This window comes from Oncorhynchus clarkii, chromosome 30, assembly GCF_045791955.1.
Source record: "Oncorhynchus clarkii lewisi isolate Uvic-CL-2024 chromosome 30, UVic_Ocla_1.0, whole genome shotgun sequence".
In the NCBI taxonomy this organism is placed as follows: Eukaryota; Metazoa; Chordata; class Actinopteri; order Salmoniformes; family Salmonidae; genus Oncorhynchus; species Oncorhynchus clarkii.
The window spans coordinates 18,173,616-18,187,129 of record NC_092176.1 but is presented as its reverse complement, the minus strand read 5'-3'; the positions used below and the strand labels follow the sequence as shown (position 1 = coordinate 18,187,129).

Genomic DNA, 13,514 nt, shown 5'->3' with positions numbered 1-13,514 from the left:
AACAGGTAGTTTTTAGTTTTCCGTCCCCCACTCCCAGACAGTCCTAGCAAAATTATTGCTTGAGAAATAGCTTTTTGTCAATTTTATTGGAAAACTAGTATGGTAAGGTATTTAAAAACCCAGTGCAGTCAAGAATGTGATTTTCCTGTGTTTTATATATATTTCCACACTTTAAGGTTGGAATAATACTGTGAAATTGTGAAAATAATGATAATGTCTTTTTAGTGTAAGAGCTGTTTGAAAAGACCACCTGAAATTTCAGCCTGTTTCGGTTGGAGTTTTGGCCTGCCTGGTGACATGGACCTTTAATTGTTACCCCAAAATGATTTGATATTGATATAAAAATGTCTGCATTGAGCCTTTAATGAGGGAATGAGTTCGGTTTTATCTGACTGTTGAATTATTTATGTGGATGTAGAGCTAATGAAGTGAATCAGATTGACTGACTATAAAGTAGTCGACAGGAACGCACTTCTGTGTTTGGCTGGATTACATAAAAAACACAGGTTTTGTATGTATCACAAACTATGATCATGCTTTACTGTAAATTAAACTGTGGGGTTTTTTAAGTGGGAGAACTTGCACAATTGGTGGCTGACTAAATACTTTTTTTGCCCCACTGTATATGACCAACTCTCAGGTCTCCCTGTCTGACTGTGTGCTCAGAGTCTATATGTTTGTGTTTCCCAGCCTCAGAGTCAGCCAGCCCAGAAGCCCCAGCAGCCTCCCATACAGCTGGCCCAGCAGCCGCCGATACAGCTGGCCCAGCACAGACCCACAGAGAAACCCTGGTCCCCCATAGAGAAGCCGTCTAAGCCATCCGCTTTCGAGGTGAGTGCTCACAGTGATATGATAGTTGTCATAACCTCCACCATGATGGCCAAAGGCAGTGATTGTTTTAATGAGCTAGCAAAGAAAAAGGAAAAGTTAGCATGGACAGATTGAATCATGCCAGGAGCATGAAAGTATGGGGCCACCATGAGTTACTGTATTTAGTTGGATATTTGATTGATTCATTCCTTCCAACCACCATGCTGCGTTGACCAGGAGTCTCTGCTCTCTGAGCTGAGCTGTTTTGAGGCTGAGCTGGACTCGGACATCCAGGGCCTGGAGAGGAGGCTTTCCCAGAAGAAGCAGACGCGGCGAGGCCGGGGTGAGGTACTGAGGCCCCCCTTGTGACTCTGCTGAAGCAACCCTCCTCCCTGCTACCCTGCCTGTAACCCTCTCCTCACTCTCACACTCCTCTAGAAATACACTGAGAGGAGGTCAGGTTGCTTGCATGGATAATGTCAATACCATACCTCCCTGTTATCTCCCCATCTCCCCCTCCTGTGAGGACTGTTTGAAAGACAGACAGGCCTGCATGCCAACCCCGACACTGCCCTGTGACCCTGCTACCCCCAGGACTTGCCTGCCTTGCACTTGGATGTGTCTGCCTCAAATCACACGCCTACAAATCTAAACCCGACACAAATCTAAATCAGACTGCAAATCCAACACGCATTTGTTATATTTTTCCCTCAAGCTTTCTGTAGAAAAAGAGGTTAAATTCAATGAAGAACTTAACTGTTTGCAACACTGTATGCCTTGTATGCGTTTAATGCTGAATTGAAGGATTTCATTTCACTCTTCAAAAGTTGATGCTGATTCTCTTCACAACCTTAATTTGCACCTCATCTAATCAGCTGTATGTGGTTGTATACTGCCAGTCCTCAATCAAAGATGCCACAGAAAGATACTGTTACCAACCTTGTCATTGTATTCAATGGAGTGTAGGACCCAGGGGAGTTCTCTCTCCCTCTGGCTCATTTGGGAGTGGTCACCACCTCTGCTCTGTCTGAGTAGCTGTGAGATTTCCTCCAAAAGAGAACAGCCTTCAATGTGATCTCTGCTTCCAGGGTGCCAGGAATGCTGATCCAGGAACTTCTGCAGGGACAGGGAGAACACAGGACAACAGGTGAGTAATGGGACAGCGTTGTTGCTTTGTCTGTTGGTGTGATTGTACATACAATGGTTTTATCCCTTCAGTAAAACTATGTCTCAAGTTGTACAGGGTAGGTCATTGGGTGTAGCTGCATCACTTTTCTGATGTTGAGAAATATGTACAGGAATTGTTGTCGATACAGGAAACAGTTATTATACTGTTCATTGTTGTATCCTGCTACTATAGTTGCGTCCCCATAACCATGTCAACATCAACTGATTCACGCGCCATTATTTAATTTGCTCTGACAAATCTGTTCATGACAGGGGATTTACTCAGCAAATCTTTTAGCCTTTTTTCAAATCATTGGGGCCTTTCTTAAGCTTCCTTATCCAGACAATATTTTGTTTTGGACAAAGATCAAATCTGGCAGTTGGTCTCACTGACATGAATTGTGCTTTGTTTTTAGACCATAAAGTTTTTTTTTACAACTTTATTGTCCCACAGAGGCTACAGATGCACTATTGACCTGTGTGCATCATTTCTGACTCAATATACCACTTGGGTATGAGTAGAAAATCCACATGTTGTTTCTACAAGATTCATGTATGTCAATGGTATTGAGACTATTGCTTGCGCATTACAGTTGGATGACTGATGCCTCTTCAGTGACTAAGTGACTAAGCATCTACAAGTCTGTTTACAACCATTTGCTGTTGTCTTGATACTAACGGGTGGGACCCACTTCCCCAGGCATGTGTCTGTGCACTGGCAGGTTGGTCATTGAAGAGTCTAGCTAGACTGCGGCTTGATGACCAGTGCAGAGAGATGAAGCAAGTCTAAGCCATGATTCAAATTATTGCAGTCAATTCATTTTTGCAGGCATGTGAAATAATCGCCCGACAGTAACAATGCCGTTTTTTAAAGATAATGCAATTCAAAAGCTTGTGACTTTCTAAAGATATTCTCCAAAATGATCCCAGATTGTGCGGTTAGTGTGCAGCATGAGGCCAGTGTGAACTGCAGAGGGAGGTAACACCAGGACATGCCAGGTTAATGGTTGAGCCCCAGTCTGGCTGGTGGCCACATACCAGACCTCCTCTGAGCCCAACTCCCACGTTCTTAATCCAGTTACACATTTCTTCATCCACTATGGATACATGCACTTGTCCATCACACTACTCTTGCAATAAGTTACAGTCTTTACAGTCGTTGGTTCCCTATCAGTTAGAAATGAGAGCAAAGTAAAGTTAGTCTTGCTGCCTAGTAGACACTGTTATATAATACTTAATAGTTGAGCTACATACCCTTTTAACAAATTGAAGGTCAGTTAATTTCTTGCCTACTGTGTAATACATTATTGGACAGATCTCTCCTAGTTGTTGTTTGCTAAACTGAGCTCATGTGTTTTGGCCAAGCGACCTTCTTCCTACCTCGAGACCTCAGAGTCCGGTTACTGAGCAGGTTGCTAAGGAGATGTAAAATGGAAACATACAACAGTAAGAATACGGCAGGTTTTTACGGCTTCCTGTTGTCCAGGCCTCCTGTTTGGCTGCAGGCAGACACAGCCTGCTGCCAGACTCTGACTGGATCAACAGGCAGGTGTGATGCCTTTCTGTGACTGTGTTTATCTGGTTCAGACAGTGGACAGCTGTTTACTGATCTAATGCACTTTCCCAGATACATGTTTGTTTAATAATGATACTGATTTGCTCATGCTGCTATGTCTTTTAACTTCACATTTATTGGAGAACCCTGCATGATGTTTCCCTGTCATTTACACACGGTAATAAAGTCAGCGACTATGATGATGACTATGAGTTCTCCAAAGACAGAAGGTCCCCAGAGTAATTTCCTCTCTCTCCTGTCTCCTCTCTCTCAATTTTGTCATCTGTTTCAACTTTTGTTTGATCTTTATATGCAAACCAGCAGCTGTGGCCAGAGGCCAAATCTGCATGACAAATGTATATACTACTGCACACAGTACCCTGTCCTTATACAGTGTGGAGCTCCACCATGTGGGCTGTTAATGTTGGGAAACATCTAATTGACTGGAGTTTGTGGGAGCATACAGTCATATAGTAAACCTGTTCTCTTTTCCTGTCGTTTTTTTTCCAGCTCTTTGACTGGAGCAAAGCAACCTCTCCATCCTCCCATTGTCCCCACAACAGCTGTTTCTCAGAGGGCAGACCCTAGTCCCACACATGGTAAGGCTATGTAGGAGTTGATCCTGGATCCAATCCATACATGAAAACCTTTATTCAGAAAGAGTGGTGCTAAGGCTAGGCCACTCAACATGCAGTCTCAGTAAAATGGCCCAGTAAAGACTAGTAACAGTAGGTTATGTATAATACTGCTGTGTACTTGAATGCTGTAGTTGGAATTGATTCATTTTAATAGTGGCTAATGTTTAAAATCTAATCAGTGACACTTCCATGGAAAAACAGCCTCTACTAACGAAATACAGTAATTCAATATGGGACTACCGTTGAAGTCTGTGATTCCTTGTCATTTCCTGCAGACTTTCCTGATCTGTCTGAATTAATTTGATATAAAACTGATCTGGATTAGTGAGAGGAGAGGTTTCTTACTTTTAGCATGGAAAGAGCTGTAGTGTATGGGTGGGGAGGTAGCACAGAAAATAGGGACTGCTGGCCGGAAACCTTGATTATAGATCAGCTTTATCCAACTGTTTTTCTTGGAGATTAGTCTAAGAACCAGCCCAAAGGTTTGGCTTCTTTAGAAGAACATACATTGAACTGGAGAGGGTTCATTCAATGTTTACATATCTTCCCACCGACTTGATATAATTACTCTTAAAGCATCAAAAAGCTGGATTGGGAGGCTATACAATTTCCTGATGAATCTTGTGATTCTGCTCCACTCTTTTGACCCGTGTCTTGTTTCCTCACTCTCATCTGTTGCTCTCCACGTCTCCCTGCTGTTCTACAATAGAACGCCTCTCCCCTGCACCTGAAGTCATGGAGTTCCCACCCAAAAGACAGGAGAAGCAGGTAGATGTCTTTATCCTTCTTGGTGTTGGGATATGCAATTACTATACATACCTGTGTGTACTGTACACAATGTGAAAACATTTTGAAAATGTATCTATGATCTTTGAGGAGCGAGGTTCATCGGAAGGTTTTGGTGCTTTATGTATTGTGGTCTGAAAATAATCTGTATATATGAACATATTGTTTTGTTTTCTTTTAGCTGCCCTGATTAGGATCTTGCTATAACTATCAACAACTGCAAGCTGGAACAGGCCTGTGCCCTTGTGAGAAGCAGACTTTCACATCTCGCCAATAAACTTTTTTTGTGTTTGTTTGTGCAGATGAAAGCAGCAAGAGCCAAGTTCAATTTCCAGGCTCAGTCCCCCAAGTGAGTTATAATTTCTGCTGATCGGCTGCAAACCATTCCCCCTCACATGTCCGTTTAACTGTATTGTCAGTGAAAAGAAACACACTCAATGTAATTATATCACATTTAGGCCAGTCAAACCTAATTTGACCAAACCGATTTTCTCAGAAAGCCCAATAATGTTAATATCGAGTTAGTAAAGCTGAGCTCTTCAATTAATCTAATGCATGTCCCTCGAGCCACAGTCTGACTTTTATCCTCCTCTTCCTAGGGAACTGTCTCTACAGAAGGGAGACATTGTTTACATCCTCAGGCAGGTAGACGCCAACTGGTTTGAAGGAGAGCATCATGGGAGAGCCGGTATCTTCCCCACAACCTATGTGGAGGTGGGTGTGCATCCAACTAACCTCTGAATGTCGATTTATGGGATGCGCTCCACATGTCATTCTGAACCTCACTCATTTCTGCTCCAGATTGTCCCTCCTACAGAGAAGCCCACACCCATCAAGTCTCCCACCATCCAGGTGCTGGATTACGGACAGGCAGTGGCTCTGTTCACCTTCAATGCAGACCTGCCTGTTGAGCTGTCCTTCCGTAAAGTGAGCATCCTACTATGTATTCTATCTTTAACACCCTAATACCTGTTTTAAATCCTGAAGAAAGCCAGCCTGGAATCAATGCAGGACATGTTCATAAAAAGGCTGCAAGTAAACCCCCCCTGCTCCTCTATCTCAGGGCGAGGTGATCAGTGTAACCAGGCGTGTGGATGACAGGTGGTTGGAGGGCCGGGTACCAGGGACTACCAGGAGTGGCATCTTCCCCACCAACTATGTCCAGGTTAACAAGTTGCCCCGCACCAAATCATCCTCTGACGACTACCCAGTTTGCCCCATGTCACCCACATCCCCAGAGCCAATGAGTCCAGGGCGTCCTCTACACTCACCCTGCTCTCCTTTGACCCGCTCGCCTCGGAGTCTGACCCCCTCCTCCCGCAGCCCTGAACCAGGATTTTCCCCCCTGAAGCCGTCATCACCCATATCCCATGGGACAGTAGCTTCACATTCACGTTCATCCCTCCAGCCCTCACTATCTAAAGAAGCACCCAATCACTGGCCACACCCCACTTCTGGGCCTGCCTACCCCACCCCCCAGAGCAACCACTGGGGAGGAGCACAACCGGCTTTGCACAACTCCATTGGCAGAGCTGATTCACCGTCCAATCAGATGTCCCCATCTGCCCACAGGGGAGGAGCAGCCCCGAACAACATCCCCAAAACAAAAACGACCAACAATGCTGGCTCAACAGTAGTGCAACGCCAACCGTGAGTCAAATGTTTTTGCCAATGAAAATGTGATTTTATGTAATGTAATGGAGGTACTGTTTATCTCATTTTCCACTGCCACAGTCTACTCACCTTGCCAAAAATCAAATCCCACACCCTGGTCTGTGCTCTCACTCAGATACAGAGCAGTTTACAACTACAACCCACAGAACAGAGATGAGCTGGAACTGAGAGAGGGGGACATTGTACAAGTGATGGAGAAGTGTGATGATGGCTGGTTTGTAGGTAAGACATTTACACAAGACTTGAAAGGGGCAATCTGCAGTAGCTACATCTATTTTTGGACTTTATAAATTAATGATATGTACCCATTGATTCTTGAAGAATGTAATGCCTCATGAGCTTAGTTCAACTATCATACCCATCAGCACCCAAAATATAAGCTTATTTCACACAAATGTTTGTAAACAAACTAACATGTAAACAAACACTATATAGCCTCAAAACATGGTTAAAACTATGTTTATTTCATGGATGGTCTGTCCTTGCATCCATAGCTCTGTCTATGAATTTTAGAGTGCTTACATTTCTCCAGCCCCGCCCCTCAGCTTTTTAGCGGAATGTGCTGGGGAGGACACTTTGTTATTGTTTCGGCAGCGGATTGCCACTTCTTTAAGTTAAGTCAAATTAAATACAAGTGTGCCCCCTATCGGGCAGCAAATGATATTACAAATATTACTTATGTAGTCAGATGAACGGACCAGGGTTGTCTTGGCTGTATGATGTAAAGTAGGAGAGAGCAGTCTTTTGGTTTACAATGTGCTCTGCTCTTTCCTTAGGTACGTCAGAAAGGACACATGCCTTTGGGACTTTCCCAGGGAACTATGTCACACCAGTGTAACTGCTTCACTCTACCTGTCCACTCCACAACCACATGGACTGTAGTGGACACATGACTATTAGATCAACCAGCACATCAGATCATTCCAGCAGCCATATGACCAACCCCTTACCCCAACACCCACTGTCACCAACCTGGTTTAGTCAGGTCTGCATGTTCACATCAGCCAGTGACCACAGCTGTTGACCAGTGTGCAGCTAGTCTGGAGGTAGGAACACTGTGTGGTTTGACACCTCACCCCCAGCATGTGGTCCATCACTGAATAGTCTTGGAGTGATTTTCACAGACACTGCTTGAATGGATATAATGAATGTTGATGATACTGTTCCAGGTACAGTATAAAGAAAGAACTTTGTCCTCATTGACTAAAACTCAAATTACATTCCTTCAGTACAGTTCAGCTACTTCTATGGAGTGTTCGGCTTAGCATGCACCTGCTGCACTTTGTCACCCAAGTGCCATCACAGACACAAATGCCTGAGAATGTTATGGTCTCTATAACGTAGACAGAATGAATGTTGCCTTTTAAATGTCTTCCTACACTTTGATTTCAGATCAATAAATGCGTCCTGGGTGTGTCCGAGGCTACAGCACTGATATGACTGTCCAATATACATGAATGGATCACTTACTTTATTATTCGAAACAATGGCATAAAATATTTGTTGCTTGGTTACAAAATAGTTCTGCTGACTCTCCATTTGTTCAAGATTGTTTGCTCTGCTGCATAGAGTACTAATAGAATCAAGGCAACGTCTTTATGTCCTTCAGTGTGTTATTGTTCGCTACTTACATCTTTAATTAATCTCACATGTAATGATTCAGCCAGCCATTTGTGCAGCTTGTATTTCTGTTGGGAACAGAGGAGGTGTTGAGTGTTAGTGGAAGTTGAATGTGATGGTGGAGAAGAGGAATGTTGACATTAACCCCCAAGTGAATGCAACACAGAATGTCTCGACAGAGCAGAAGTGGAGCTACACCAATTGTATCAATTCAGTGGAACTACTGACATTTTTAGGCCATGACCTAAGGGATAGCAAAGAGATGCCATTGCTTCACTTTGGAGCACAGATCTTTTCTGAAACGAATCCTGCTTGTCAACTACAACATCAAAACCCACAATGGTGTTCAAACATTTCAGAAAGAAAGGCGTGAACAGTAAAATGGACCAGGAGATTGATTCCTTAGGCTACTGTACATTTGATTTGGTAGCTCAATTCTACTGCAAACTGTGTTTGTTTACTACTGTTTCTATTAATTTGTCGCTTAAAAAAATGAACCAATTTGCTTTGACATACAGTATACATTAAAACGGCGAATCGAGGGTCTGCATACAAGTGTAACCAATGGCAAATATACGTTTAAGTCAATACGAAGCAACTAAACCCCAAACCCCTATCATGATGTTGCCAAATGAAATGTTTCTCTGCTTTGTTCATTAACGGTATTGTCAAAATGCAACATACCTTTTCTAGCCACAACATATGATTGTACAGGGTTTTAACCATGTCAGATTAAACGTAATATATTTCATTTAATACCAACCAATGTTCTTCAATATATATGATACACACACATTATGTAATTCAAATAAACCATATAAAGTGAAAAAACGGTTTTGATGTGTGACTCGAATTGATTCCCGAGCGGTTTGACGTTTGTGAAGTAGCTTGGCCAGAGCTCTCCGAACCTGTTCCTGGAGAGCTACTCTTGAAGCTGTTTACTCCAACCCCAGTTGTAAGTAACCTGATTAGTTTTATCAACCAGCTAATTACTTGATTCAGCTGCGCTAGATTAGGGTTGGAGTGAAAACCAATAGAACAGTAGCTCTACAGGAACAGGGTTGGAGAGCCCTGAGCGAGGCCTACCTTTAGCCTACCTCTATTTCCTTCATAAATATGAGTTTACAGTCTGTTTCTGCTCTCTGAAAATACAGATTTCCCACAAATGTGTAGGCCTGTTCTAGGAGGACTATTTTGTTCCAAAGTGTGACCATGAGCATCGAGACAACCATCAGCACATGTGACTATAGCTAGCGCTCCTCTTCTTACAAAGTGGCGTGTTCCATGCTCAGGAGTTGCGTGCATCAACCAATGGGTGCCAAGTCATCGACAGTGCTGCCTGGCACCAGATTGTTATAACATACGATGAAATGAACTGATATCTAAAATTCCTATCAAGGCGTTGTAAGATCTGGCATGGGTCAGCAATGTCTGATGAGAGAAACACGACCATCACGTGCTTAGCTGATACGTAAAATGCCTATCCAGGTGTTATTAGATCTGGCATCCATCAGCAATGGCTGAGTGAAGGAACGAGACTGCTATCTCATGTTGCTAAATACAGTTGAACATTCTCTATTTTTTGCAGCGTTTATTTCCGTTGATGTGTATGTAGTTGATTTCATGTTGCATTGATTTTGCAATTGCAAATGGCCGTTATGAAAAGCAAATGCTTGGACAGGGACTCATGTCTGAGCAGACTGCGTTTTGGCAACATATTCATGTCTCAGCCATATCCCCTGTCGCCTAGCTCGTTAGGCCTACAGAAAATTGCTAGAGATAATTTCCCTGCCAAAATGAATTGGCAGTGTCTGCGGATACGACTTTTCTGAACCCTTCTTCCAGACAGTTTAAGGTCCCGAAGGTTCTGCGCATGTGCGGGACTTTCTACTTTAAACACAGAGTCTCAGTTTCATGGGGATATGCATTTAGATCTTCTTGAGTCATAGTGTTGTTTCAAGTAGCCTACAGTGTTGTTTTGAATATGTGTTATTGGTCACATACACATGGTTAGCAGATGTTATTGTGAGTGTAGTGAAATGCAGTGCAGCAATATCTAACGAGTAATATCTAAAAATTCCACAACCAATACCTAATACACACAAATCTAAGTAAGGAATGGAATAAGAATATATAAATATGTGGATGAGCAATGTCAGAGTGGCATAGGCTAATACAGTGTATACATATGAGATGAGTAATGCAAGATATGTAAACATTATTAAAGTGGCATTATTAAAGTGACTAGTGTTCTATTTATTAAAGTGGCCAATGATTTCAAGTCAGTATTCAGGCAGCAGCCTCTGCTAGTGAGGGCTGTTTAACAGTCTGATGCCTTGAGATAGAAGCTGCTTTTCAGTCTCTCAGTCCCAGCTTTGATGCATCTGTATTGACCTTGCCTCCTGGATGGTAGCGGGGTGAACAGGCAGTGGCTCGGGTGGTTGTTGTCCTTGATGATCTTTTTGGCCTTCCTGTGACATCGAGTGCTGTAGGTGTCCTGGAGGGCAGGTAGTTTGCCCACGGTGATGTATTGTGCAGACCGCACCACCCTCTGGAGAGCCCTGCAGTTGTGGGTGGTGCAGTTGCAGTACCAGGCAGTGATACAGCCCGACAGGATGCTCTCAATTCTGCGTCTGTAAAAGTTTGTGAGGGTTTTAGGTGCCAAGCCAAATTTCGCTGTTGCACCTTCTTCACCACACTGTCTGTGTGGGTGGACCTGACAGTTTGTCAGTGATATGTACGCCGAAGAACTTAAAACGTTCCCCCTTCTCCACTGCTGTCCTGTCGATGTGGATAGGGGGACACCACACTCCGAGAGCCTTCACCTCCTCCCTGTAGGCTGTCTCGTCATTGTTGGTAATCAAGCCTACTACTGTTTGGTCGTCAGCAAACTTGATGATTGAGTTGGAGGTGTGCATGGTCACGCAGTCAAGGGTGAACAGGGAGTACAGGAGGGAGCTGAGCACACACTCTTGTGGGGCCCCAGTGATGCGCATCGGTGAAGTGGAGATGTTGTTTCCTACCTTCACCACCTGGGGGCGGCTCGTCAAGAAGTCCAGGACCCCCATTGCACAGGGCGGGGTTGAGACCCAGGGCCTCAAGCTTAATGATGAGCTTGGAGGGTACTATGGTGTTGAATGCTGAGCTATAGTCAATGAACAGCATTCTTACATAGGTATTCCTCTTGTCCAGATGGGATAGGGCAGTGTGCAGTGTGATGGCGATTGCATCATTTGTGGACCTATTGGGGCGGTAAGCAACTTGAAGTGGGTCTAGGGTGACAGGTAAGGTAGAGGTGATATGATCCTTGACTAGTCTCTCAAAGCACTTAATGATGACGGAAGTGAGTGCTACAGGGCGATAGTAATTTAGTTCAGTTACCTTTGCGTTCTTGGGTACAGGAACAACGGTGGCCAACTTTGGCCAGCAGACTGGGATAGGGAGAGACTGAATACACCAGTCAGCTGGTCTGTGCATGCTCTGAGGATGCGGCTAGGGATACCATCTGGGCCTGCAGCCTTGCGAGGGTTAATGCGAGGGTTAACACGTTTAAATGTCTTACTCACGTTGGCCAAGGAGAGGGAGAGCCCACAGTCCTTGGTAGCGGGTCGCGTCGGTGGTTTGGCAGCATGCCAGAAAAATGTGACCATTCACACAAACATCCTAAAATCTCATAATATTTTTTTTCCCCTTCATACAGTGACGTTATACTATGCTATTATATTCAGTTCTGTTATGTAGAATAGGCCTACTATCATAATGGGAACTTGTAGACATTGATTCATTTTTCATCTAACTTTATTAAATGATGCACCAATCACCAGAGTAGCCTGTAAACTAAAGTAGAGAATCCCGCACATGAGCAGTAGCTTCGGGACCTTTAGCTGTTGGGAAGAGGGGTCCAGAAAAGTGGGATCTGCAACCACTCTGAAAGTAATTTCACTAACCATTACAGTAGGCGGCTCAAGAAAAGCGTTCAAGACACAGTATACTGGGACCTTAAGCACTTACACAAATTAGTAACATATTGTACAAATGCACTTACAAATTCTGAACATATTGTACAAATTGGAATTCGTAACATGTTATGCAAATTGCACACACAAAAAAAGCAGGATGTAATATATCATACAAAATGGATGACGTTATACACAATTGTGCACAATTGTTCAGGGGCCCGTTTTGGAACTAATGGCTAAAAGTCAAACTAACCTCAATCTGGAACGCATCTTTAATTACCTAGTGGCCAATCACTTTGGACATTCTTTGTTCTCCAGGAGATTGCCTGTATGCACTTGCTCAGCAAGAGCTGTTTGGGAATGAGCATATCCATTGTCCCTACAGCCAAGGGGGAGGTTAGTTTTGAGAAAAGTTTGCAATTCTCATAATAGTGTTTATTGTCATGTTTTGTTTTCCTACACTCTTAAAAGGGTTCCAAAGGGGTTATTTGGCTGTCCCCATAGGATAACCATTTTTGGTTCCTCTGTGGAAAGGGTTCTATCTGGAACCAAAAAGGGTTCTTCAAAAGGTTATCCTATGGGGACAGCCGAAAAGAGTGTACTTGTTGTCATTTTTCAATCACTCATCCATGTATTGAGTCTTTTTGTGCCAACATGGTAATGTAAGGGGCCAGTAGAGATAACATACTTAGGCCAACCTGACGGGAAATTTTATGGAGATAGTAGGCCTATATTAATAGCACATGCTTCCTGACACAGAGGCTCAGTTGGTTTCAGATTTTCAGCTTGGATGGAGTGGAACAGATGGTATGGTACTTTATGTCAAGTTTGGGCTGACTTAAGCCAATTTATTTAGCTACAAGTGAAGTGTGAAGTGACATTAAGCCGAAGTGTATTTTCTTGTAAGTACATGAATGCAGTTGTCACTACTTTCTGCACCATATTTAGGCCTATTGTATTTTGGGATCCCTATGGATCAGTTGAATTTTGTAATGCTACGTATTATCTGCAGATGGCGCACTAAAACAAATGTGCAAGGCCCTATGGCCTGGTCATGGCTAGAATGATCCAGTTTTTGTCAAATGAAAGTCAGAATTTAATTTTCGTAGCAGATTAGACGAATTTACGCAGCAGGTTAAGATAATTGGGTTAAGGTTAGAAAAATAGTTAGGGTTAGCAAAAACGCAACAAAAAAAATGCCCCTTTTGGCATTCATTTGACAAAAGCTGGATCTCTTCTAGCCATTACCCTATGTAACAGCTCAATTATCACCCACCCTTCCAGTATCCCCGACACGCCCAGCGC

General features: G+C 43.4%; 1 protein-coding gene across 10 annotated transcripts in view; it reads left to right on the top strand.

Annotated features, from left to right (window-relative positions):
- Positions 1-9,085, top strand: part of LOC139389288 (vinexin-like) — a 41,536-nt gene extending 32,451 nt beyond the window's left edge. For 3 of the 10 annotated variants that reach the window (XM_071135880.1, XM_071135879.1, XM_071135881.1), the window contains exons 10-20: positions 691-831; positions 1,048-1,158; positions 1,899-1,957; positions 4,043-4,131; positions 4,880-4,938; positions 5,259-5,305; positions 5,556-5,670; positions 5,758-5,883; positions 6,020-6,606; positions 6,746-6,852; positions 8,023-9,085. In XM_071135880.1, coding sequence (XP_070991981.1) covers positions 691-831; positions 1,048-1,158; positions 1,899-1,957; positions 4,043-4,131; positions 4,880-4,938; positions 5,259-5,305; positions 5,556-5,670; positions 5,758-5,883; positions 6,020-6,606; positions 6,746-6,852; positions 8,023-8,030 — 1,449 coding nt within the window. In that variant the 3' untranslated portion in view covers positions 8,031-9,085. Of the gene's footprint in view, positions 1-690; positions 832-1,047; positions 1,159-1,898; positions 1,958-4,042; positions 4,132-4,879; positions 4,939-5,258; positions 5,306-5,555; positions 5,671-5,757; positions 5,884-6,019; positions 6,607-6,745; positions 6,853-7,406 lie in introns of all 10 variants that reach the window. The other 7 variants (XM_071135878.1, XM_071135877.1, XM_071135883.1 and 4 more) reach the window with 5 other exon arrangements.
- Positions 9,086-13,514: the final 4,429 nt, after the last annotated feature.